Source organism: Pieris napi, chromosome 20, assembly GCF_905475465.1.
Source record: "Pieris napi chromosome 20, ilPieNapi1.2, whole genome shotgun sequence".
Classification (NCBI taxonomy): domain Eukaryota; kingdom Metazoa; phylum Arthropoda; class Insecta; order Lepidoptera; family Pieridae; genus Pieris; species Pieris napi.
In genome coordinates, this window is record NC_062253.1 from 5,288,451 (window position 1) to 5,311,980 (window position 23,530).

General features: G+C 33.0%; 3 protein-coding genes across 6 annotated transcripts in view; 1 reads left to right on the plus strand and 2 right to left on the minus strand.

Annotated features, from left to right (window-relative positions):
• LOC125059841 (neuroglian) overlaps nt 1-11,521 on the minus strand; it is a 53,144-nt gene extending 41,623 nt beyond the window's left edge. For 3 of the 4 annotated variants that reach the window (XR_007118733.1, XR_007118732.1, XM_047664482.1), the window contains exons 1-3: nt 11,384-11,520; nt 10,975-11,056; nt 3,068-3,194 (exon numbers count right to left, since the gene is read on the minus strand). Coding sequence is in view for 2 of the 4 variants with exons in the window: in XM_047664482.1 (XP_047520438.1) it covers nt 3,068-3,194; nt 10,975-11,029 (182 nt within the window). In the remaining 2 variants the exon portion in view is untranslated. Of the gene's footprint in view, nt 1-3,067; nt 3,195-10,974; nt 11,057-11,383 lie in introns of all 4 variants that reach the window. The other variant, XM_047664481.1, reaches the window with a different exon arrangement.
• A 2,697-nt stretch (nt 11,522-14,218) lies between these two features.
• LOC125059513 lies at nt 14,219-15,884 on the plus strand. The gene is made up of 2 exons (XM_047663962.1): nt 14,219-14,497; nt 14,651-15,884. The coding sequence occupies exons 1-2, from the start codon at nt 14,494-14,496 to the stop codon at nt 15,679-15,681; spliced, it is 1,035 nt and encodes a 344-aa protein (XP_047519918.1). The 5' UTR covers nt 14,219-14,493; the 3' UTR covers nt 15,682-15,884.
• Nucleotides 15,694-23,310, minus strand: LOC125059512 (scm-like with four MBT domains protein 1). Its single transcript, XM_047663961.1, has 7 exons — nt 22,992-23,310; nt 21,714-22,124; nt 21,102-21,224; nt 19,927-20,055; nt 18,053-18,915; nt 16,889-17,064; nt 15,694-16,559 (listed from the first exon to the last, which is right to left on the minus strand). Exons 1-7 carry the CDS (start codon nt 23,061-23,063, stop codon nt 15,742-15,744), a joined length of 2,592 nt encoding a protein of 863 aa, XP_047519917.1. The 5' UTR covers nt 23,064-23,310; the 3' UTR covers nt 15,694-15,741.
• Between the last annotated feature and the right edge of the window lie 220 nt (nt 23,311-23,530).

A 23,530-nucleotide genomic window follows, 5' to 3' on the forward strand; every position in this document is an offset into this window, starting at 1 on the left:
GTAATAAAATAAAGTTCAAATAATCAATTACGTTTCTCATCCTTATCTAAAATCATAATCACCGCAAAATACAGATTGCGTATATTTTTACCCTAAGCTTAAAAGTTTGACGCAATATTTGTATTGCAATACAAAACCTTCATGTAAGGACCCTCGTGGAGTCGAGCATCGTTACGCTCCAACGAGTGATGGTTTTGGGATTTTATGCATTCAGTATATTTCGCAATTTTGTTACCGTATTCCGATAATACGTATGACTAAGGGCGATAAATAACATGCTGCATATGAGCACGTACAGGATTTGAATGTAAAAAAAAACAAAGTGAATTATGTTTTTAAAAATATCATTCATGTATGCTTGTGTGGAGTTTATTTTATTGGGTTATTTATTTACATACAATTTACTATGTCCCATGAGAGCTACACAAACCAAAATTTCAGTTGATGTAGAAATCGTTTTGATTTAGTACCCATGTATCTATTTTGAAGTAAAATAGTGTTGGTCATGCGGTTAGTAATATTTTCAACGCTAGTCGCTATGTCCTTACGTTTAAGTCCAGACAAAACAATCATAGACCCAAATCGACATGTGTTAGGCACAGAAAGGAGATCTATGTAAATAAGATGTTTATAATCACATAATAAACATTATCAAATAAACAGATATAATTTATGACCCATAAGTGTTGTAGTAATTAATAAAATTGAGTAATAAAAAAAAATACCTTTAAACTGATTTAAACTATGATATAGTACACTCATAAAATGTCCGTTCCACATCACATACAGTCGCTTGTCACGAGGCCTCGTAGGCACTCACAAAGCTTAGGTATCCACGCCTTGACCTAGTCCTACATGGATCTGGTTTCTATAGACTATCCAAGATGGACAGCCAAGGCAAGAACTAACAATAAACCTACTAGACGTTAATAACACTAGACTTTATTATGCTATATAATGTATAAGCAATGATAGCCTAGTGGCTTCAGCGTGCGACTCGCAACCTTAATAACCACTGAGAAGAAAAAAAATCTGTTTTATACAGAAATTTCAAGCCTTAAAAAGTTGTGTTTTTTATTGTACAAGGCCTATTGATTTTAGTTACAAAGATAGAATAGAACTAACAGTCTTTCAGTATGCCATTTTAAAATAGTTAAGAAACAGACTTCCAGATTCGGTGGTTACTTTTTTCTAGTACCTTGGAGATGAGCGATGTGCACAAAATGATTAAAATACTCTGCTAATATTCAATGATTCTATTAAACGTATGAGCGGATAATATAATTAAAAAATAACTGAATATAAACAAGCTCCAGATTATTCATAAGTTATATGCCGTTTGCTCCACATTGTAGATATTTTTATAACACGTAAACAACGATGGGAAATATATCAGTTGTAACAAACGCAAAGCTTAACCCATCGTCACAATTTCGTTACAGGAAACGAAAAAATGTTTAATTTCGTCAATGTTTGTTAAAATATTATTATGTGTTTTTGGCCATAGTTTTAGATGGTAAAAAGGACGTATTTATTAATAACATAAATAAGTCCTTACTTCATGATTATACCAGTTAAATGACATAAGAGTCGTTTAAGAATAAAAAATAAATGGTTTTTGACATACGAGGTTATCATTCTACAGTGACGATATGCTCCTGAGAAGCATACTTAATCACGTTACTCTTACCATAAATGTTAATGCCTATTAGCTTTGACCGTAACACAGAGACAAGTAGTCGCGACACATAAATGGTACATCAAAAAAAAACTTGAATCAATTAAACGCATACCACTTACGGTAACCAATTATACCGGCTCACTTTTCCGGCCAGCGCGATGCAAGATTGAAGCAAAATTTTCAGAGAAAATTCGATATGTTTGTACAACTAATGGACCGAGGGCATTGACCGGAGCTTTATTCGCTTCAGGAAATACAAGCTTTGGGCAAAAGTCATGGGGACAGATAATATATTCGTGAGGTTATTTCGCGTCCATGTGCAGAGGTATTGTATGGTGACCATGTAACACTAAAACTGTACATATATATATTATACTACTGTGTTTTGATGCGTATGTAAACATATATCAGTAAATAAGTAACGAATGAAAGAGTAGAAATTTTTAACTCATTTCATCACTTAAAATAGTTTACTTATTATTAACAAAATAAATACAAGCGTTTTCAGGAGAAAATCCACGAATAATCCCACAAGGTACGCGGAAAATATGAATGCGGATATTCTATATTAGAGTTTTTTATCGTTTGTAATCGAGGGCTCGAACCCTTCCGAAACGCTTTTAAATATATTGAAAATAAATTATGGGGAATTATGGATACTCAGCTTATTACCGTAAAGTAGGTATATAAAATTAGAATGCATATTTGAATTAAAACAAAAGCGATTCTTTATAATCGTAGAATAAATTTCCCTTTACTATGCAGCTAGTTCTGCTCTTACAAATTAACTGTATAACCCATCGACCGACTTTACAGTACACACAAAGACTCGTTCATATTGCGGTTCCTATATTATACACAAAGTAATTATATTGCACTAGGACAATAGCTTTTTTAGCTTTATTGAAAATTACCGACCTGTTTTGGTTTCGGTTGTGGAATAATTTAGCATTGTATATTGGAAATTTGTCGAGAAGTTTCGGAGCTTATACAAACATACAAATCTAATATATAGAAAAGAAGAAGGTTGCAAGTTTCTTGTTTAATATATACCTTTGATACCCATTTTATATATTTAATTAAAATGACAGTCGTAAATTTCAATTCATACATAACCTATTGTTAAATAATGAATGGTGTGACTGATTCAAATGGAAATTATGTTTCCGGCATTTCCCTGATAAACGAAATATTGGGTATTTCACATTACATTACAAAATAATTGGCCAGTGTAGCAAGGGCCAGACACATGCATTGCTTTCGACATTTCTTAATATCTGGGCGATTAACCTTATACTTATAGAAACAATTATATCTAATCCCAAAGTAATAAGAATAAGTCAAATGTATCACAAACTCAGGTACTTAGATTAAATATATACATACTTAGGCGCCGGCTCTCCTTCAGCTTCACATTCTATTATGAAGGGTTTGTCAACTTCTCCTGGTTGTGCCACTTGGAAGAGCAGTTCTTCCACCGTCGGTTGCTTGACTATCCGAGGCGGTGACGTCACTGTAAACACAATCAATTTATAACAAGATGTTACTCTCCTCTTTGCATGAACGCACGGCTCTGAAATATACCTTCTTTAGAACGTATATTGCTATTCGTTCATACAAATTATCTACGAAATCGTAGTGTTTTCTACTATGATATACATTGACGAAATATTTTAATATAGCGTGGGTATTTTATCCTTTTTATATTATTTTATTTCCCAACATTTAATTCAGTGTTATATCTAAAGTAAATACATTTTATACTTGTAATCTGCATTGGTACACTATGTGGGCTATGAACTAACCCTTATTTAAAATTCATAAAACTAACATTCCCTAACTCTCAACTTGTGAGGGGAACAAGTGCTTTAATTATGCAACAAAAGTTCAAGTGTGTTATTGCACTGAGATTTAAGTATTGGATAATTTAAATTCTGTGTTAGATGTGTGTAGTTCTGAATATTATATAAATTTAAGTGGGTGTGAAGTTTCTTTAATGTAGTTGGAGGCAACAGCAAGAGTGTTGAAAATAAAATATTCTTAATTACTACTGCCAACTTTTCTCTTGTTAAATCTAGCCAGGGCATGTACTTTGACCAATATAAGCAAGATTTCTTTACTGTTATGATGAGTCCTCATAAGTTTAAATGACAATGCAATAAAGATTGCTGTAAAAAGTATTTGACAATGAACATAAATTTTAAGAATATTGTATCGTCCTTGCCTTATTGCCTTATGTCATGTGGAACATAATGTAATGGTTGCAGCTTCTTACAAACATTGTGTAAAACAAAAAACTTGATGATTAAAAAGAGTGGCCGAGAGTTTATTGCCAGTTATACTGGATTTGAGAACTGGCAGTAAATGTAAAATTAGAAGCATTTAATGTGTATTTTTTTATTGTCATTCATAAGTGTACATTTTGTTACCTGTATGAATAAATGAACTTGACTTTTGACTTTTTTGACTTAATTGCATATGGTTACCCCTATGTATCATGTCTACATATATCCCATTTAAATATATTTCCAAAGTACAGTCTAAGCTAAATTTGTTTAGCAACTTGTGATTGATATACTTAATTATAAATTCATAAGATTTTAAGTGTTAGAGACAGACACTTAAAATCATTAATAATTCTCATTTTTTATATAATTGTATTAGATATATAAAACATATTTATAATGTGTGTTGTTTATTATTTTGTTTAAACAAATTGTTCTATTCATAACATAGCTATCAAATAGAACTGAAGAAGAAATATGAAAATTCTTATAATCTACATTTTTACTTGTACTCATTATATGAATAAGCATGGTACACAGCAATGCAACAGAGCTATTGCAAGGCAATAGTAATGGATTCAGAATGCTTAAAACATTGCAGCAATTTAAAAATAACAAAAAAATTCACCTCATTCACAGTATATGAATACTAAAGGATACTGAAACTTTACATGAAAAATGAGGTCTAACAATGGTGTGGAGTAGGTTTATGCAAGGATTTTACCCAGTTTTGAGTTGAAACACTGTCCCTATTTTATGAAAAAGGTGTTAAATAGAGTCAAAGAAAAGACTAAAATGTACATGGGAATTCTTAACATTGGGAAGTTTTAAAAGTTATGCTTTAATTAATTAATTTCCCAGAGGCCTAAATTAGTTAATGAATGTTTTTTCATTTGCAAACTAATACATGAGTAAATAAAAAAGAAGAGTATAAAAATACATTTAAATCAAAAAGAATTTCAAATATTTTTGCTGTGGAAAATGACAAATTTGTGTACATTTACTGATGGTATTGTAGGCCCCTAGAATAAGAATGATTTCAGACTCGGAAGGCCATCAATTAAATTTGTCCTAAAATGTCCCAACAATGTACTTTAGGTTACATAGAGGGATTGATAGAGAACACTAAAACCACCATATATATATGAAATCAATAGCGCATTTGTAGTTTTCTTCCTGTTGCGGCGATAAGGTTGCTTTTTGACTGGTTAACTATTAAGTATAATTTTAGTGCAATGAAACGTCTGCTTCGCGTTGAATCTACTTTATTACTAAATATTAAAATTACAAACATAATATGACTGAACATATCCGCCCACCAAAGGACCTTTAATGTCCTTTCAAAAGATTACATGCAAACCCTTAATATGTACTTTAACAATTTGGCACTTAAGCTTCATTAATTGGGAGATAGCAAAGATTAGATACAGATCGTTTTACAATATTATTTCCATTTTTAACACTTTAAGTTTGGTGAGTATGCAGGAATGAAGTGCCATCATTTGCTAAGCTGTCTATGATTTCTTGGTCAAATTGCAATTTTGCTTCTTCCCATGCTTTACGTAACTCTTTGTTTGCTCCTACGAAGTTTTTTCCCTGATCACTCCAAAGATGTGCGGATTTACCTTTTCTTGATGTAAATCGTCTGTATGCAGCTATGAATGAATTTGACGTCATGTCACCGACTAGTTCTAAGTGAATTGCTTTAGTAGACATACAGACAAAAATCGCAGCGTAGGCTTTGTTTGTTTTGATACCTCTTCCTTTGTTCATCAAAATTTGAAATGGACCAGCGAAATCTACACCTGCATTGATAAATGGTCGAGAAGGTGTAGTACGAACGGAAGGTAAATCACCCATTAATTGAGTTTTTACCTTTGCACTTTCCTTAGCGCAAATTAGACATCGATGGATATGCTTCTTTGTCATGTCTTTTGCACGCAATACCCAATATTTAGAGCGTAAATAACAAAGCATTAGCTGAATACCTCCATGTAATGTTCTTTTATGAGCGTCGGCGATAATAAGTGAGACAAGAGTGTTGTTGTTTCCAATGATTATAGGATGTTTAGTATTTGTTTCTAAACTTGATTTTGCTAATCTTCCGCCCACCCTGAGCACTCCATTATTATCTAAAAATGGATTAAGCGTCTTCAATTTACTGTTCTTTTTAATATTGTTCTTTTTCTTTAACGAATCTATTTCAGTTTCGAATTCTTCATTTTGCACTTTTTTGATACATGTTAGTAATGCTTCTTCTATATCTTCTGTTGTGATTGTTATATTTTTATTATCCTTTTTAAACTTAATAAACTTTTTACAAAAAGCTATGGTTCTTAATAGTTCATTTAAGGTAGTAAATCTTTCAAATTTTTCAGAAAATCTTTTTTCTTCTTTAATGTTTGTCAATATGAGAATTTTAATTCTTTCCTTTTTCTTTTCTAGATCTGTTGTAAATATGTTCTCGTCTGTTAAGATGATTTCTCCTTTTTGTAACCAAGTAGGTCCTTTCCACCAAAGGTTGCAGTGTTTCAAATCGGAGATAAACATACCTCTAGATGCAATATCTGCTGGATTTTCTTGTGACTGGACATGATGCCATTGTTCTCTTTTATGATTTGCTAAAATTTCTACTACACGATTGGCCACAAATGGCTTCCATTTCGTGGGTTCACCAGACAACCAAGCTATGACTATAGATGAATCTGTCCATGCGAAAACTCTTTCCATCGGTATTCTCATGGCCTGTGCTACTTGGTTCAATAATCGGGATAAAAGCAAAGCTCCAGAAAGTTCTAATTTTGGCAACGAAATTGTCTTGAGGGGAGCCACTCTAGTTCTGGCTGCAATTAATGATGTTCTATATGAACCGTCCGTTTTCTTGACTAGGCAATACACCACGGCGGCGTAAGCTAAAATAGAAGCATCACAATAACCATGAATTTGAATTGTATCCATGTTGGAGCATGAAGTACTTAACCATCGATCGATATAAATGTTATTTACATTCATAAGATCTCGGCGAATCTTCAACCATTCTTCTTTCAGAAAAATGTTAAGATCCTCATCCCAATCAACCTTCTCAAGCCATAGTTTTTGAATTAATATTTTAGCTTGAACAATACTAGGTGCGATCCAACCTAAAGGGTCGAACAACTTTTGTATATCTGAGAGGATATTCCGCTTCGTGATAATGTTTTCTTCATCGACTTCAGGTAAGTCTAAGTTGTATTCAAATCGATCATTTCCTAAATTCCATTGAACCCCTAGTGCTTTAATTATTCCATTTAGTTTTAAATCGAAATGAGCTTTAGTAGTTCTTTCGTCTGGTTTTAAACTTTGCATAAATTCAGTATTATTAGAGGACCATTTCTTCAACTCGAATCCTCCTCTACGTAACAATTCTTTTAAATCTTTGCTAATCTGAATTGCTTTTTGAACGTCATCACTTCCAGACATGCAATCATCAACATAGAAATCTACATTTAATATTCTAGCTGCTTCAGGAAACTTATCCCCTTCATCAATCGCTAGTTGCTTCAAAGTTTTTACTGCAAGATACGGTGCTGAGGCTGTCCCGAACGTTACAGTAAGAAGGCGATAGTCACGTATCTCATCAGATGGATTTTCTCTCCATACTATACGTTGGTAATCAACATCATCTCTATGAATTTTTATCATTCTATACATCATTTGAATATCTGAGACGAAACAAATTGCATGAATACGCCATCTCATGATTAAATTTCTTAAATCTTCTTGCAAAACTGGACCTGACAGAAGCTCCTCGTTAAGTGAAATATTGTTGGAGCCTTTACAGGAAGCATCGAAAACAACTCGTGTCTTCGTAGTTTCTTTGTCCTGACGGACAACAGCGTGGTGAGGTAAGTAAACTGATTTTTTATGTAATTCTTTTTCAGGTACTTCTTCAATATGATTTAATGTTTTATATTCATTTATTACTTTCAGATATTCGTGTTTTAGTTCTGGATTTCTACTAAATCTTCTTTCAAGCTGCATTAATCTCTTAATTGCTGTTTCTTTTGTATTTCCTTCAGATGACAATGGTGCTTCAATTTTAAAGGGTAATCTAACTATATATCTTCCTTCGTTATTCCTAGCATGAGTTTCTTTATAAAATTCTTCACATCTCAATTCTTCTTTAGTTAAATTACGTTTTGTGTCTGTATCTATCTCCCAAATAGTTTTAATTAAATCATTAAAACTTGCATCAGTTGTGATATTCATTGCCATTATGGCTTTATGCTTTGGTTTCATGTTGATGTTTATTCCACCCATCACAATCCATCCCAGGCTGGTTTTCTGTGCGCATACTGTGCCTGATGGACCCTTGATTAATCCTTGTTTAAGAATTGCTGTATACTCTTGCACCCCTAATAGCAAATCCAATGCTCCGGAATCCATAAAATTTGGATCTGCTAGATTCAATTTCTCAAAGTGACGCAGTTCCTGTTGCATATATTCTGATGAAGGTATGTTAAACTTTAATGGCTGTGACATCACGTAGGCGTGTATTGGTAGCTCAAAGTTAGGTTCCCAGCGTGACAATAAATCAAAATTGACTTCTTGTTGGATGTTTACCTTCATATTATCCATACCCGTGACGACCAAATTTACAGGTTTGCGTTGCAATTTTAGTGCTTGAGTTGCCTTTTGAGTGATAAAGCATGACTGCGACCCCGAATCTATTAGCGCCCTAAGTACAGTTGTGTGCCCATAGTTTCCCTTTATAACCACAATTGCGGTTGCTAATAGATTGATATGTTCTGTAACATTATGTAAAGCTGTCATTGTACCAAGAGTCTTCTCCTCTTCCTGAGGTAATGTCATCGGTTGCTTGAGTTCTAAAGATGCCGATGCATTTGCTTTAGTTGACTGATGAAGAAGAGAATGATGACGAGCCTTGCATATTCGACATGAAAGAGGTAAATTACATCTAAATGCCGAATGCCCTGGAGCCAAGCAGTTGAAGCAGAGTTTGTTTTGTTGTGCATAGTGACTTCTTTCTGCAGGTGACATTTTTGAGAATGTTTTACAACGACATAAGCTATGATTTTCCTTACACATAATACATGTCTTCTCTATAGACATGTGGAAAACACGTTCTCTTAACGGCTTGAGAGTTGGTTTAAACGGTGGATTTAACAATTCTAACGTTCTAAATTTTCCTTCTAAAAACTTCTGTAATTCAAACCAGGTAGATAATTCTTCTTGACTTATATCATACGAAAATTGTTCCCATTCTTTATGAGTATCTGGATCCAACCTTTGAACTACTAAAAATACAATTATAGGGTCCCATGACTCTGTGGATACCTTAAGATTTTGTAAGCTGTTTAAAACTTCATTTGTTGTATCTAATATTCCTTTTAATTGTAAAGCCGATTGTGACATAATTTTCTTTTGTGAAAATAATCGTTTAAATAATGAATTAATTATCATACGTTTATTCCCATATCTAAGTTTTAAAGTCTCCCAAGCAGATAAGTAATTCGACTCTGTGATTTGGATGTGTTTTAATAAGGATGCTGCTTCACCTGTGATGCTGCATTTCAAATAATGTAGTCGCTGAACATTAGACAGTGCCGTGTTATCATGTACCAGTGCAACAAAAATATCTTTGTAAGAAGGCCATTCTTCATAATTACCCGAAAAAGTAGGTAATTCAATGCGCGGGAGTCGAACCTGTGATTGTACGTTGTGTTCGACTGCAGTGGAGCCGTTCCCTTGATTACAGGATTGTTGTCCTCTTTGAATTTCAAGACCTTCTAACATATCCCTGATGTCAGACACCATACATAAATATAAATCCTCGATCAAATAATAATCCTCATTGACAAAATATGGTAAAATTGACTTTTGTTCACGCGGTGTAATTTTTATTAAATCTAAATGTGCACTTTTATAAGTCTTCCAGTAACTTTCTATACACTCCATCCGTGTTTTTAGATAACCTTTCGTAAGTCTAGCCTTTGCACATTTTTTAATATTTATTTGAGTCTTTTTTAATAGTTCATTATTATTTTCAAGTACACTTAATAATTGTTCCACATTTGCCATTATTTGATCACTTTAAAGTCACTTGCACGTTCTATTTCAATAATATTCAAAAGTTATAAGTCTAAAAATTGCACAAAATAGTTGCTAAACGAGTTCCTTATCGCAATGGAATGCGTAGTCTATTGTTCCTTCGATGCAGCTCAGTAGACACAAGATCCGGCGAGATTGCGACCATATGTTGCGGCGATAAGGTTGCTTTTTGACTGGTTAACTATTAAGTATAATTTTAGTGCAATGAAACGTCTGCTTCGCGTTGAATCTACTTTATTACTAAATATTAAAATTACAAACATAATATGACTGAACACTTCCAAATCCGTTTTATATAATGATAAGCAACTGATCAGTGCTATAATAAATGCAGTGTCCTAGAACTTATTTGTTTTTATATATTAAGGTTACTTACTAAATAAAAATGAAACTTACTTGCTTAGCTAGCTTTCAATGCAACTTGGCTTATATAAAGTTCCTTGCTTTTATGTTTCAAAGTAAGAGTTTCATTGGTGAATTCACACCATGAGCAGTGGAATTTAAAGATAAAATATGATTGATTGTTAGGTTTTTAATTTAGAAGTTAACCAGTTGTTTTGAGTTATTTGATTATTATGAGTTCAGACACTTTAACAGCTTAACTAAGGAATTAAGAGTTAAAGTAATAATTAATATTAACACACATTATTTAGGACTATATAATTATATGTACTATAGATACTATGTAATAGGCCTCAAATTAAAATGATCTTATTAGAACATAAAATTGTTTTGTTTTGATTTTAGTTAAGTTAATAACTTTTGTCTAAAGCGTTATCTCTCTGTTGCGAGACAAATAAACAAATAAGTTAATGAACTTGCCGCGCGAGACGTTGGCAAAATGATAACAGTAAAGTTTCTTAAGCTCTTTTATCTTACTTAAAAGTGTATACTTACGCAGGGCCGCCGCTTGAGAAATTAAAACGAAGAAACATAACACTTTTGTATCCATTTTTGCAATGTTGTACTGCTTGTCGATCTATTGAGAAATTAAAAACAGAATTTTAATTATACGACAACTTTTCGGCACACATGTTCGCGGCACTCGATGACCTAATCCGAAGCTATGACAACACCCACTAAAATAGTTGTAATACCACTCAACTGCCGTTATAACACAAAATGTTTTTCACAAATATTTTAGTGCTATCTTCTCTACTGCTTTTCACTTTGTAATTCTACTAACTTAGTAAAACTGCTAAATCTCACAAGCAAAACGAAAATTGTTGAGACTGTTAGTTGGCTTACTAACAAACCCACTTTCCTTATATTAAAGAACTTAAGCTAAACAATATTTTTTTATTACCTAAAACTTATATTTTATAAAAACATCGCGAATGAGCCGTTTCAGTTATATTTACAGAATACTTTATAGGCGGGGCCTTTGAGATTCCCGAATCTCGTTTCGACAGTGATCAATTCAAGCACTACCATAGACTACGGAAGAATGTCGCAACATAGAATGAGTTTTGAGAGTTGTTTCAAATACTACGTTGGTACGGTAATTGCTGTCTCTTTCCTTCAATAGGGTTATATAAACCGCTATCTCTTTTTAAAACCATAGACAAAATAATATACTTTATCAATTACGTCAAGTATACCATCTTCAAAATCGTTACTAATTTAAAAGGAATAGTTATGATGATGTGAATTAATTTGTACTATGAATAGTACAAGCTAATGACATCAATTTAACTTGGAAATAATTAATTTTATTAATGTTCATAGACCGTTTTTTTGTAGTGAATATATTTTATTTATTAACACTTTTTTGCACAACAAACATTTTCAATAGCTTGAAAACCTTGAACAGGAAATCTTGTGTTACTTTTTTCTTGGCCATTAGATAATACTTAAACTGTAGAGATTATGCAAAATATAATTTCTGAGTCTTGTTAAATGTATTATTGTTCCCATTTGAAACTTAATTATTTAAGTTAATTTGAGTTTGCAGATCGCCAACAAGCTTGATATTGGATATTGACAGAATCCAAAGTAGATTTTTTTTCTATTTTGTAAAAAATATTATTATTTTTGGGCCACACTGTGTTGACACTTTCCAACCATAGATAAAGCATTTATAGATGGAAAAGCTGCCGATTGAAGGCTTAGAAGAATGTAGATATCAAAATCTGATAACTGCGAAGATTTCCACAGCTCTCCGTTATACAGATAACGTAACAAACATCGCTACTTCCGACAAACCATTGCGGTTAACTTATAGAGCAAGATCCCAGGGCCGCCAGACCTCACGTATTTTCTGACGGATGAAATGTGGACGATTGGGTAGTGTTAGTATGTACTATGATCGTATGCCTACCTGCTAGCTTGGTCAAACGGCCAATTTCCAGGTATCAGGTAATCAAGGTACACAAAAACATTACTTACTTCACGTAAATTCTCATGGCTGATTTTTATATATGTTTTCGAGTGTATAGTTAAAAATAAATTGTCAATACTCCCAGACACTTTCCGTCGGCCATATTGCTTAACAGACGCTTTAAGGGTCTCAAAATAATTAGTCAACTTCACGTAAATTCTGACGCTCCATTTTTATATATGTTCATTCGACAACTATTTTAAAAGCTTTGACAAGAAGACAGACCGATCCAAGGGGCCAATCATCCCCTAAACTAAATTTTAATATCTCTATGAGTGAGAGAGCATTATCTACGCGCATGAGACTGAGTGAGACCGACTGCGCTGTTAAAGCCATGAAAATTACTTGAACAGATATTTTATAATTTTTAGAACTTTTGTTGACAAGTAAATTATAGCAACAAAAATAAGAAAAAAACACATAATAAATAATACTAAAGTTAGCCGACATTTTTTTTTTCAATTTATTAATTAGAACTAAAAAATATTTTTTAAAAATACCGCTTATATTTAAATAGCAGCAATTTTTTTAATTAATTATTTATTGGAAATTTGGAAACAAAGTGGAAAAATATTAATTCTTCAATATTTCTTAACAGTGGCTTTTAATCTTCATTATCATCATCATCAAATATCAATCTTGAAATTGAATATCTAAATCGTGATCGTCATCATCAGCATTATCCTTATTTTCTTCCTCTGTAAAAAACAAGTTAAACAATGAAGGTCTGAAAAAACTAAAAAGATACAAATAATATGAGAAACGAAAATAATTTACCTGATTGTTCTTCCAGCGACTCACTGACAAAACCCGGTAATTGATCTCCATCGAACCAATGAAAATCATATTTACCATCTTGTAGTGTCCAGCCATTGTTTTCGGGGTTGAAAATATTTATCATCTTCATACTTGCATTGTTCCAAAGCTAGCCCGTCGAAACTGTTGCCAAAGCTCACTTTTACAAGGTGGTAAGTTACTGGCATCGAAGTTTCTTAAATTCTTTCGATTGAATTCTTCATTTATATCAGATACCATGTGTTGAATACACGTTCTTCTTCATCTACATCACCAACAAAATCCAACGTACCAAAACGGTGAAATGCTTGTTGGTACTCTTCATTTTTCTTCAAAATATTAAACGGCTTTTGCTTGCCCTTTTTGAATAATAATAATTTTTCAAGTAATTTTCATGGCTTTAACAGCGCAGTCGGTCTCACTCAGTCTCATGCGCGTAGATAATGCTCTCTCACTCATAGAGATATTAAAATTTAGTTTAGGGGATGATTGGCCCCTTGGATCGGTCTGTCTTCTTGTCAAAGCTTTTAAAATAGTTGTCGAATGAACATATATAAAAATGGAGCGTCAGAATTTACGTGAAGTTGACTAATTATTTTGAGACCCTTAAAGCGTCTGTTAAGCAATATGGCCGACGGAAAGTGTCTGGGAGTATTGACAATTTATTTTTAACTATACACTCGAAAACATATATAAAAATCAGCCATGAGAATTTACGTGAAGTAAGTAATGTTTTTGTGTACCTTGATTACCTGATACCTGGAAATTGGCCGTTTGACCAAGCTAGCAGGTAGGCATACGATCATAGTACATACTAACACTACCCAATCGTCCACATTTCATCCGTCAGAAAATACGTGAGGTCTGGCGGCCCTGGGATCTTGGACCATACCGCGATTTTGAAATTCGAATATCTTCACCGTTAAATTATTATTTTTTAAAATGCTACAAAATAAATGGTAAACTGTGTATAATTTCACACAGTGGGCTTAAAATAATGCTGAAAAGACATTTAGAAATATTTACTATGTTGTAAATTTTCGCAAAAATTTTGGTGTCGTAAAGTAGGGCGTGGAGCACAGTTTTTTTTAGCTTTTAATGTGTAATGTACTTTTAATGAAAAAATACTGGCCATATTAACTTTTTTCAATTTGTCATCGTTTAATCAAATTTGAAGGTTGAACTGTGTGTTATGAGGTTAAATAATTTTATTTATTCAAATATAAATTACAGTGTTCCAAATGGGTATGTAATCACTTATATATTATTTTATCAAAAATTTTGAGTAGTTTAGAGTAAAATTACATAGTTTTTATATATCTATTAAAAATAATTTAACTGAATGTATTTAACATTCAGTTAAATTATTTTTAAATGTAACCTTATACTTCTCTTTAGATAACATTCAAGCGCGTCACAGTTCGTACACAAACGCCTACCCTTCAGTATCAGTGGATACAAGAACATTTTCTAAATCAGATATGAATATGAGCAAACCTCATTGCAGTAGCAAATTGAATGAGAGCGATATATTCCGTGTCAAAAACAGTTGTGAAGAATACTATAAAAGATACGAATACGATAAGATACCAGTTAAAGAACACAGCTCAATTGACAACAGCTATAAGGAAGACAGAATGTCTGGCGACACCAAGGATTCCATGGCTAACTCAGAACTAGATAATTTAGAGTTAAAAGTATTAAAAAATATATCCCACGAATTTCAATCTGATGATACGTCAATTGAAAGCCTCGAGTCTAACATTAAACTATTTAAATGCACTGTTCAGGAAATATTTGATAAATTCTATAATAGCATGAATGATTATGAACTTTATAAGCAGAGATATAGAGAGATATTATCGAAGAAGAACGATTCTATCCTGGAAATGGAAAATTTTATTAAAAATATGATTCAAAATATACTGTCCATATCTGAAACATCTATTGATAACATTAAGAGAGAATCCAATGTGCCAGTAGTACCTCAGGAGAATGCTGTTGAAACTTACAAAAACGAAAACTTTTCATGTGAGTCGGCTGATGATTCAAAATGCAGGAATAAAAAAGAAGAAACACTAAACATTTACCTTTTAAGTGTCGCTCCATATGTAGCGATAAAAATGAATAACCGCAATCAGCTGTCTGAAATCGATATACGAGATTCCAGTATAGATGAACTTGAGGGGCAATTAGCTTCGGCAGAAAATATTAAAATTATAGCAGCCAAGAAAAGACAACTGGAAAGATACATAACCCAGCACCATGTTCAGCACAATGACAGAAGTATACCTATAAAAGTATCATGTCCAAAAAAAGATATATCACTAAATGAAGATTTTGCTAAAGACAACCAAGAAGAGAACATGTCACTTATATCTAAAATTTGCAATTACATCTGTAAGAGGTTTCGCAAGACATCTTTCTAGAAAAAGTCAAGATTTTCCAGTTTATTTATTTGAAGACTAGATAATAAATACAACAACTAACTATTCATTTTCTTCAAAATTGATTACATAATACCATCTTATCATTGTTATGTGCTTACACAATTGTATAGCAAATTCCTTTTTCATATGGAGAAAATCTCTTATGATGTCCAAATCCAACATAATAAATGCTTGGCCGTCTATTTCTTCTTGTTTCATTTTCTCTGCTACCAACTTGCAATCTTCTGTATTCTTTAGATAGTTGTACACGTCATCAACTGTCCAGTGCAATGGATTTGGAGCCAGTTTAGTTTTGCCTTTTAGCCAGGCCATTGGGAGATCTTTTTCGAACATTTTATTATCTGTGGGCAATGGATCGTCAAAGCTAAATTTAAGTTTCTTAAGTTCTGGTTCCTCACTGTCTGAAACATCGGAAATGTTTTTATCTCTCGAATTGGAGCTACTTTCATTGGTTTCATTCTCTGTGTCGCTATCATGCGTTTGTTTCTTTGCACATGTGTTATTGTATATTGTTTCTACATCTTTTTTATTCCAATGAGATTCTTTCATTTGTAGGGCAAAATTTGGTAGTTTAGCGCCGCGAGTTTTCATTTCCAGTTTCGGGAAGTTCTTAGCGTCCCTCCTTCGTCTAGTGTTTCGTTTGTAGTCTGTGAGACTTTCTGGGGAGTTAGGCCTAGTTCCAGATTCTGATGGTGGTGTAGATCCAGCGCTATGCTCGCTTTCAACAAATTCTCCATCCTTTGGATTTTCAGTTTCAATTGGTTGTGGTTCTTGACGTTTTTCCGGTACAGGCTTTTTCTTCTTACGTCGTCCATTTACCGAACCTTTGGGCCTACCACGACGTTCGGTGCCATTATCTAAAACAGTTTTATTTATGTTAAATAAACTTTACGGCTCGGTTTGAAGTGCAAGCTACATACCAATTTAAATTAATTTTCTGTCAATCCTAGAACCAGCTGAATGAATTGTACGCACAATTAAGCACGCATTAGATTTAGAATTAGTCTCAAGAAGAGCCAACAATAAAGTTGTATAATACAATCAAGATTACAATTTAGTATTTCATATTTTTACTAGTATAGTAGCGTCAAACTAATTTATAAATCGCAATTCTACGGCGTTAATGATTTAATTTTACACAGGGAACCTTATAATTGAAACAACGAAAAGAAACAATAAAACTTACGGAATGTAGACTTATCAACATTTTGGCAGTTATTGGGGCACACGTCAGGATAATGCGTAGGTCCGAATAAGACAGGGCATCCCTGCAGCTTAACACACACGGAGCGGCAGAAAGACACAACTTGGTCCGGCGAAGTTACTACGGGGACGTATGCGTGGTACGTACTTGTTTTAAGTCTGCAATGGTCGAAATATATCGAGGTTATAGCTTATGTTTATTCTAGGATTCAACTTTCAGCTGGTTACCATGGTTGTTGGTTTAGTTTTGCCAAAGTTGGTTGGAATGTTAAGGCAAGACTAATAATAGGCCTAAATTCAAGCTATATCAAAAAATGGTTGGAACATTGGTCATTGTGTGGGCTCAGGTAGAATTAATTGGATAGAGTTTTTCAGTAAAACGCATTATTAACTAAAGGTTCTAACACGCAAGAGTTTTTTAGAAGTTAACTAAATATATTTTAACATTTTATACAAACGTTATTCGTGACGGTATTTAAACACTGTAATAATTATAGGAATATTTTGAAAATAGAAGAGTAAGTACTATAAATAATAATCAATGGCGTTGCAACCTTTTTAGGTCAGGGCCTCATATTTCTGTATCTGTTTCATGATCATTTGTTTATCTAATAGGCAAGTTGGTGATCAGCCTTCTGTGCCTGACGCACGCCCTCGACTTTTTTGGGTCTAAGGCAAGCTGGTTTCCTCACGATGTTTTCCTACACCGTTCGAGCGGATGTTAAAGTAGAAGAAGTATAGGTCTGTTATCTTAAGCTGGCGGCTTGCTTGTGTAGTGTCTGAATAAGCGCGAGGCGTGACGTCACACTGAATATGCATCATGAAAAGACTGTCCTTCTCTCTTGCGCTCGGTCAAGCTTATGAGTATAAAAGAGACAGTTATTGTTTTGCTTTTGCTACTGTTTATAAAAACATGTTGATCTTTTTTCTCATTATTATTTTGTCTGTGTTTGTTTACTTATTTTAAAAGTCATATTTTTAAACATAATAGTGAAATTGCATTAGTGTGAGTACTGTGAACGCGCCAGCTTTCGATAACCGACCTTAACTATAAAAAAAATGTGTCTCTTGTATACCACAAAAAATATTTTAAGTGGTATACAAGAGACACATTTTTTTTTATTAAAGACAAGACGACTTTACTTACTTGGCTCTCAACATCTCAAGCCTCATACCCTCTTCGGGCGGACCTTCAGTTTCCCAATCTTTCAATAATTTAGCTGGCTTGTATGACGCTGAAATGATTTTATTTAAAACCTCTTTCAAGACCAGACTCAAGGGACCTGGTCCGACATGTTTTGGCAACTGAGACAATTTGTTCCGACTAATAGATGGACCAGCATAGCATTTGTAGTTAAAGAATATCCTATCGCACCATTCCTCGGTGGTTTTCAATTCTTCCCGCACTTTTTTGGCTGCCGGAGGGTCTTTTGGAACCTCCTTAGGTGACACATCTGGTATATGTAGTTCGTAATTATTGCTATCGCACCACCCAACAGGCAAAAGGAGGTCGCTGTCTTGAGAATACCAAAATTTATCACCAATCGGAAGTAATTCCACTAAGACCATATGTTCGGCTATTCTTTCTATATTTGCAACGTGGATTTCTTCTTGGTTGAGTGGGTTAACGGCTTCCAACTTCATGTCTGGCTTGATGTCTTTAAGCAAATCCTTTTTACCAAAGCAATATTCTGGTGCAGGGACAGAAGAAGTGTCAGCGAGATATTCATCCCAGTCGAAGTTATCTTTACAGGATTTTGGTTGCTTGAATGGAATGTTGTTTTGCTTAGCAAAGCCTATAGGATAAATGTATGGATGCATGCTATCACACAGCCAGGCCATTCTGGTATCTTCATAGTCTTCTAAATGGTCATCAAAGACAACTAAAAAATGTAGGTTATTAAAGATCTTGGTAACAGTAGCTGGTTGTATGGTTTTCATATCCTCAGGATTTAGTGCTTCCACTTTCATTCCCGTTGAGAAGCTATGAGCTTCATAGGTCTGATTGGCCTGTGGATGTTAAAAAATACACTTAATAGAATACACAGTGATAATTATTAGCACTTATTAAGACAAGTCAATTTTACCCAGTGATCTAACCGAAGATATTGGGACTACAACAATTAAACCACGGAGATGGGAAATACGAATTTTAAATGATATTGAAATGCTGAGTTGTTAGCAAGTCTCTTAACATTTAAGACTTGCTAACAATGCAGCCCTCATCTTATTTTAATCTTAATATATAAAAATTACGCGTCACCTTGTTTGTCCGCTATGGACTCCTAAACCACTTAACCGATTTCAATCAAATTTGCACACCGTGTGCAGTTTGATCTAACTTAAAAGATAGGGAAATTAATTTATACCAGCAATATTATTATTATTGCAAATTATTTGTTTAATATTTGACAGTAAAAATCCTAACAGATGGCGCTGTGTTAAAAGTACCAACGTTTCACATAAGGTACAATTTAATGGCATAACCACCAAAAAAGCATGGTGGTCCCCATGACTGGTGTTCTCCTACCGTTTCCTTTGAATAGTTTACTACTATGTAATATAACAAAAACCTTAGCCACAGCAACGCTTGGCCGAGTCTGCTAGTATATATATATATATAAATTACCTGTCACGTTGTTTGTCCGCTATGGACTCCTAAACTACCGACCCGATATCAATCAAATTTGCACACCGTGTGTAATTTGATCCAACTTAAAAGATAGGATAGCTTACATCTCAATTTATACCCGCAATATTATTTGATTGCAAATATTTGTTTATTATTTGATACAATTCTAACAGATGGCGCTGTGTTAAAAGTACCAACATTTCACATAAGTTCTCCTACTGTTTCCCTTGAATAGTTTACTACTACGAGTATGTAATATAACAAAAACCTTAGCCACAGCAACGCTTGGCCGGTCTACTAGTTAATTATATAACTTTTTATGTAGAGTTAAAATTTGTTAAAAAATAAATTTGTATTATATTAAATTAATAAATGTTGAAGAAAATTACCTGAAATAAATCAGATGGTGTTGGTTCCTTTATAGATTCTTCTGCGCTCTGCCTTAGTTGTGCACTCAATTTGTTCTTACACGAAAACTTATTCACTTTGCCGGGATATTTAAACTGCCACGGTGAACCCTGACAATAAGAATAATTTTATAGTGTACCATTGTTTTAATATTTCTTTTGAAGTGAAACTTCTTTAGGCGCAGAGGGTAAAATTTTCACAGAGCGTCACGAAGATGTGCAGCGTTTTTGTCGAGAGAGAGTGAGAAGTGCGAATTACCTTATAGAAATTCTCTTTTCAAAATTAAAATTTTGTAGAGAGAAGTTATGAAATATTAGTATATTTATTTTATGCAAAATAATTTATTGAAATCTCAAATGACGAATTGTAAATGAAAATGCCTCGTGTTTTTATTATAGAAGAAATAAATTAAAAAATTAAATTTATAATTTGTATAAATTTTCGACATTTATCAATATTTTAATGACAATTAAATTCCTAACATATCTTCTTTTTTCCCTCCCTCTACGTCTCGGAAATCTAAAGTTTTAGATTTGTATATGAAATATGAACAAGACTTTTTTTATGTAATAGGAGGCAAACGGGCAGGAGGCTCACCTGATGTTAAGTGATACCGCCGCCCATGGACACTCACAATGCCAGAAGGCTCGCAAGTGCGTTGCCGGCCTTTCAAGAATTGGTACGCTCTTTTCTTAAAAAATAGTTTGCCAAAGAAGTTTCACTTCTGACGTGTATGTGTACTTTGTATGCACACACTCCTTTTTATTAACACTTTATTGCACTTAGTGCAAAAATAGTGGTATTATTGGCTTCAGATATTTCTGTATCAGTTTTCGTAATGAGAAAGTATTAATCGAGATCAGCTGTTTTTTTTCCCTACGAAGTTTTCCGTTAATATACTGTAGTATTATTACGCAAGCATAAATTAAATGGTCACACAGATTTTTTTTTGTTTTGTGTATGTATATAAAAATAAAAAGATCAAATGACATGGAAAGTTATATTATCATAGTATTTGAAGATTTATCGCTTATCCGATTATCGCTGGTGATAGTCGCGTACGATCGAGAAACGAGAAACTCTCTTCATCTAACGGACCTTTATAAAGCCAGACATTTCTGGTCGGACAAAAAATGTAATCCCAATTAATTCTCACCTTATTAGTGACAGAACCAAAGGTACTTATTCTAGGGTTGGAGAAAAATAACCACGACTGTGGTAGATCATCGTCTGCACCGTCGTAACGCACCAAGAGACGACCACCAATATTATCATGAACCTAGAAAAATATAAAATTAAAATTCTAAAAAATTTATAAATGTATAACATTATAATTAATGATGTTTTGTGATCAGCAAGAGCGATAATATTATGTTTGGGAAGTAATTGTTTCTTAAAGACATTGCCTAAACTGAGAGATAATAAATATGTACATATAGGCAGCTCATTTGTCTAGTGGTTAGTGGGAATCCATGGGTCCCGGGTTCGATCCCCGGCTGAGATAAACATCTATGTGATGAGCATTTGGTGTTGTGCTTAGGTCTTGGGTGTTTAAATATGTATTTATATATGTTATGTCTATCTATGTATAATATGTATGTATCCATTGCCTAGTACCCATAACACAAGCTTCACCAGCTTAGCATGGGACTAGGTCAATTGGTGTGAATTGTCCAATAAAAAAAAAGGCTTATTGATAAGCCATTTATAAAACTATTCAAAGTTGTTTTTTTTTATTTAAGTATAGAATACTAATATAGTAACTTACAGTAGCAATCCAATATTTATATGGATCCAAAGAATTCTGTATTTCCACTTTCATACCAATTTTTATTCTATCTATCGGAGAGAGTCCTTTATTATTTAAAGCTTCCATAGACACAGATTGACCAACAACAAGGGCTTTTTTCATGATTTCTATGATTGAGTCTCCACATCTCTCATTAATTTCATCAGGCGGTTCTATCAGTTCATCATACTTCCCACACCACCCCAGAGGATGGACTTTAGTATTGGATATGTCACACCAGAAGTCTGTTTCGGCTCCAATAAATTTGATTCGCAGGAGGTGCCCACAAACCATAGTTATTTCGGCTATCCAGTAGACATCAGGATTGTTTTTGTGGCACACTTCAAGGAGCATGCCTTGTTTGATTCCATTATGAAGACTGAGTTCTACCTGTATAATTATAAAACTTGTCAGTAATCCATGTAATGTGGATATTTTTGTGCAGCTGTACCCAACATGTGATGCAGTGAAACTTAAAGAAAATGTTTCTAGTTGTTTATTTTGTTTTGTTTTTGAACAGTTTTATCAAAATCTCAAGCGATAACTCTTAAATTGGTTATGGTAGTTGACTCTAGAGACTTGATTGAAAATTTTTAATTCACAACTATACAAATTGTTAAACTGTTGTACCAGATAACACATGAAAATTAAGCTTTCTACTAAAACAAGATTTTACTATGCATATGTATACCACATTACATTAATATTGCTTGACTTATAATTTAATTTGCATTCAGTATTAAAAGAAACAGAAGAAAAATTCAAAACAAATCCTGGCTTTAACCTACTGATATATTTATGAAAGATAAACATATATTTTTATTTAAGTAGATAAACCTGGTAAAATAATTTAAACTTTAGATATCATTAATTTTAATTTAATTACTATTCTATCACTCGAAAACCATATTTTTCTTATTTATATTTATTTTTAAACATTAAATATAAGAAACATAATTGTTGACCTTGTATTTATTAAATTAAAGCAGTAAAAATTAACAGCTATGTTACTTAACATTGAAAATTAATTAACTTTTTTTCTTTCAAAGATATAATATAAAATGAAAGAACTTTATGATAAACATGTGGCATTTAATTTTAGGCAATATGCTGATTAATATTCCTTCGCCCTTTTGCCCATCAAAGTTCTCAATAAAAAAAAGTATTTATTTCAAGCAAAACATTTATGTGCAAACAGTATAAATAAATATTATTGTACAGATACTTTATATTATGATACTACAGTTATGGACTTACGTGAGAAAATAATTCTTCAGGGACAGCAACGCTTTTATTGTCTTCTAAATAGTTATTCCAATCGAATTCCATCGCTTATTTGTTTAATTTGCTATTGAAACAACTGTAGTAATTAATATTGGTAACAATAAACACATACCTAAAATTTAATTAAAATTAAACAACTTTTGAGATTGCTTCATTACAAAACCTCTCACTCTCTTTGGACCTCATTCATGTTTCATAATTAATTTTTACACCAATGTTAATAACTAGTCTGTGCGTGAATTGATTACTGACGAAAAATTAAAAAAAAAACTTTCTGGCAAGCTTATATATTATGTATTACAATATATATACAGCGGCTTGCCATTTGTCACTTTTCTTCATTTGTACAGTGACAAGAATAGTTTGATTTTGATATTGATTTATTTGTGATGTACATATTATGTACTAAATCGTAACTGCACCGGTGAACAAAACATAGAAAGTTTGATCATGTGGTCTAAAATATTATTCAGGATATAAATCTAAGTAATTTAGTATGACTTGCACCAACA

What these genes read in the sequence shown, in the direction of transcription:
- LOC125059512 (XM_047663961.1), bottom strand. Translation starts at nt 23,063, where the DNA reads ATGGAATTCGATTGGAATAACTATTTAGAAGACAATAAAAGCGTTGCT. An exon ending in CTGAAGAATTATTTTCTCAC is followed by an intron (nt 22,125 to 22,991) that starts GTAAGTCCATAA and finishes ATAATTATACAG; the next exon opens with GTAGAACTCAGTCTTCATAA. An exon ending in CTTGAGATGTTGAGAGCCAA is followed by an intron (nt 17,065 to 18,052) that starts GTAAGTAAAGTC and finishes CGACCATTGCAG; the next exon opens with ACTTAAAACAAGTACGTACC.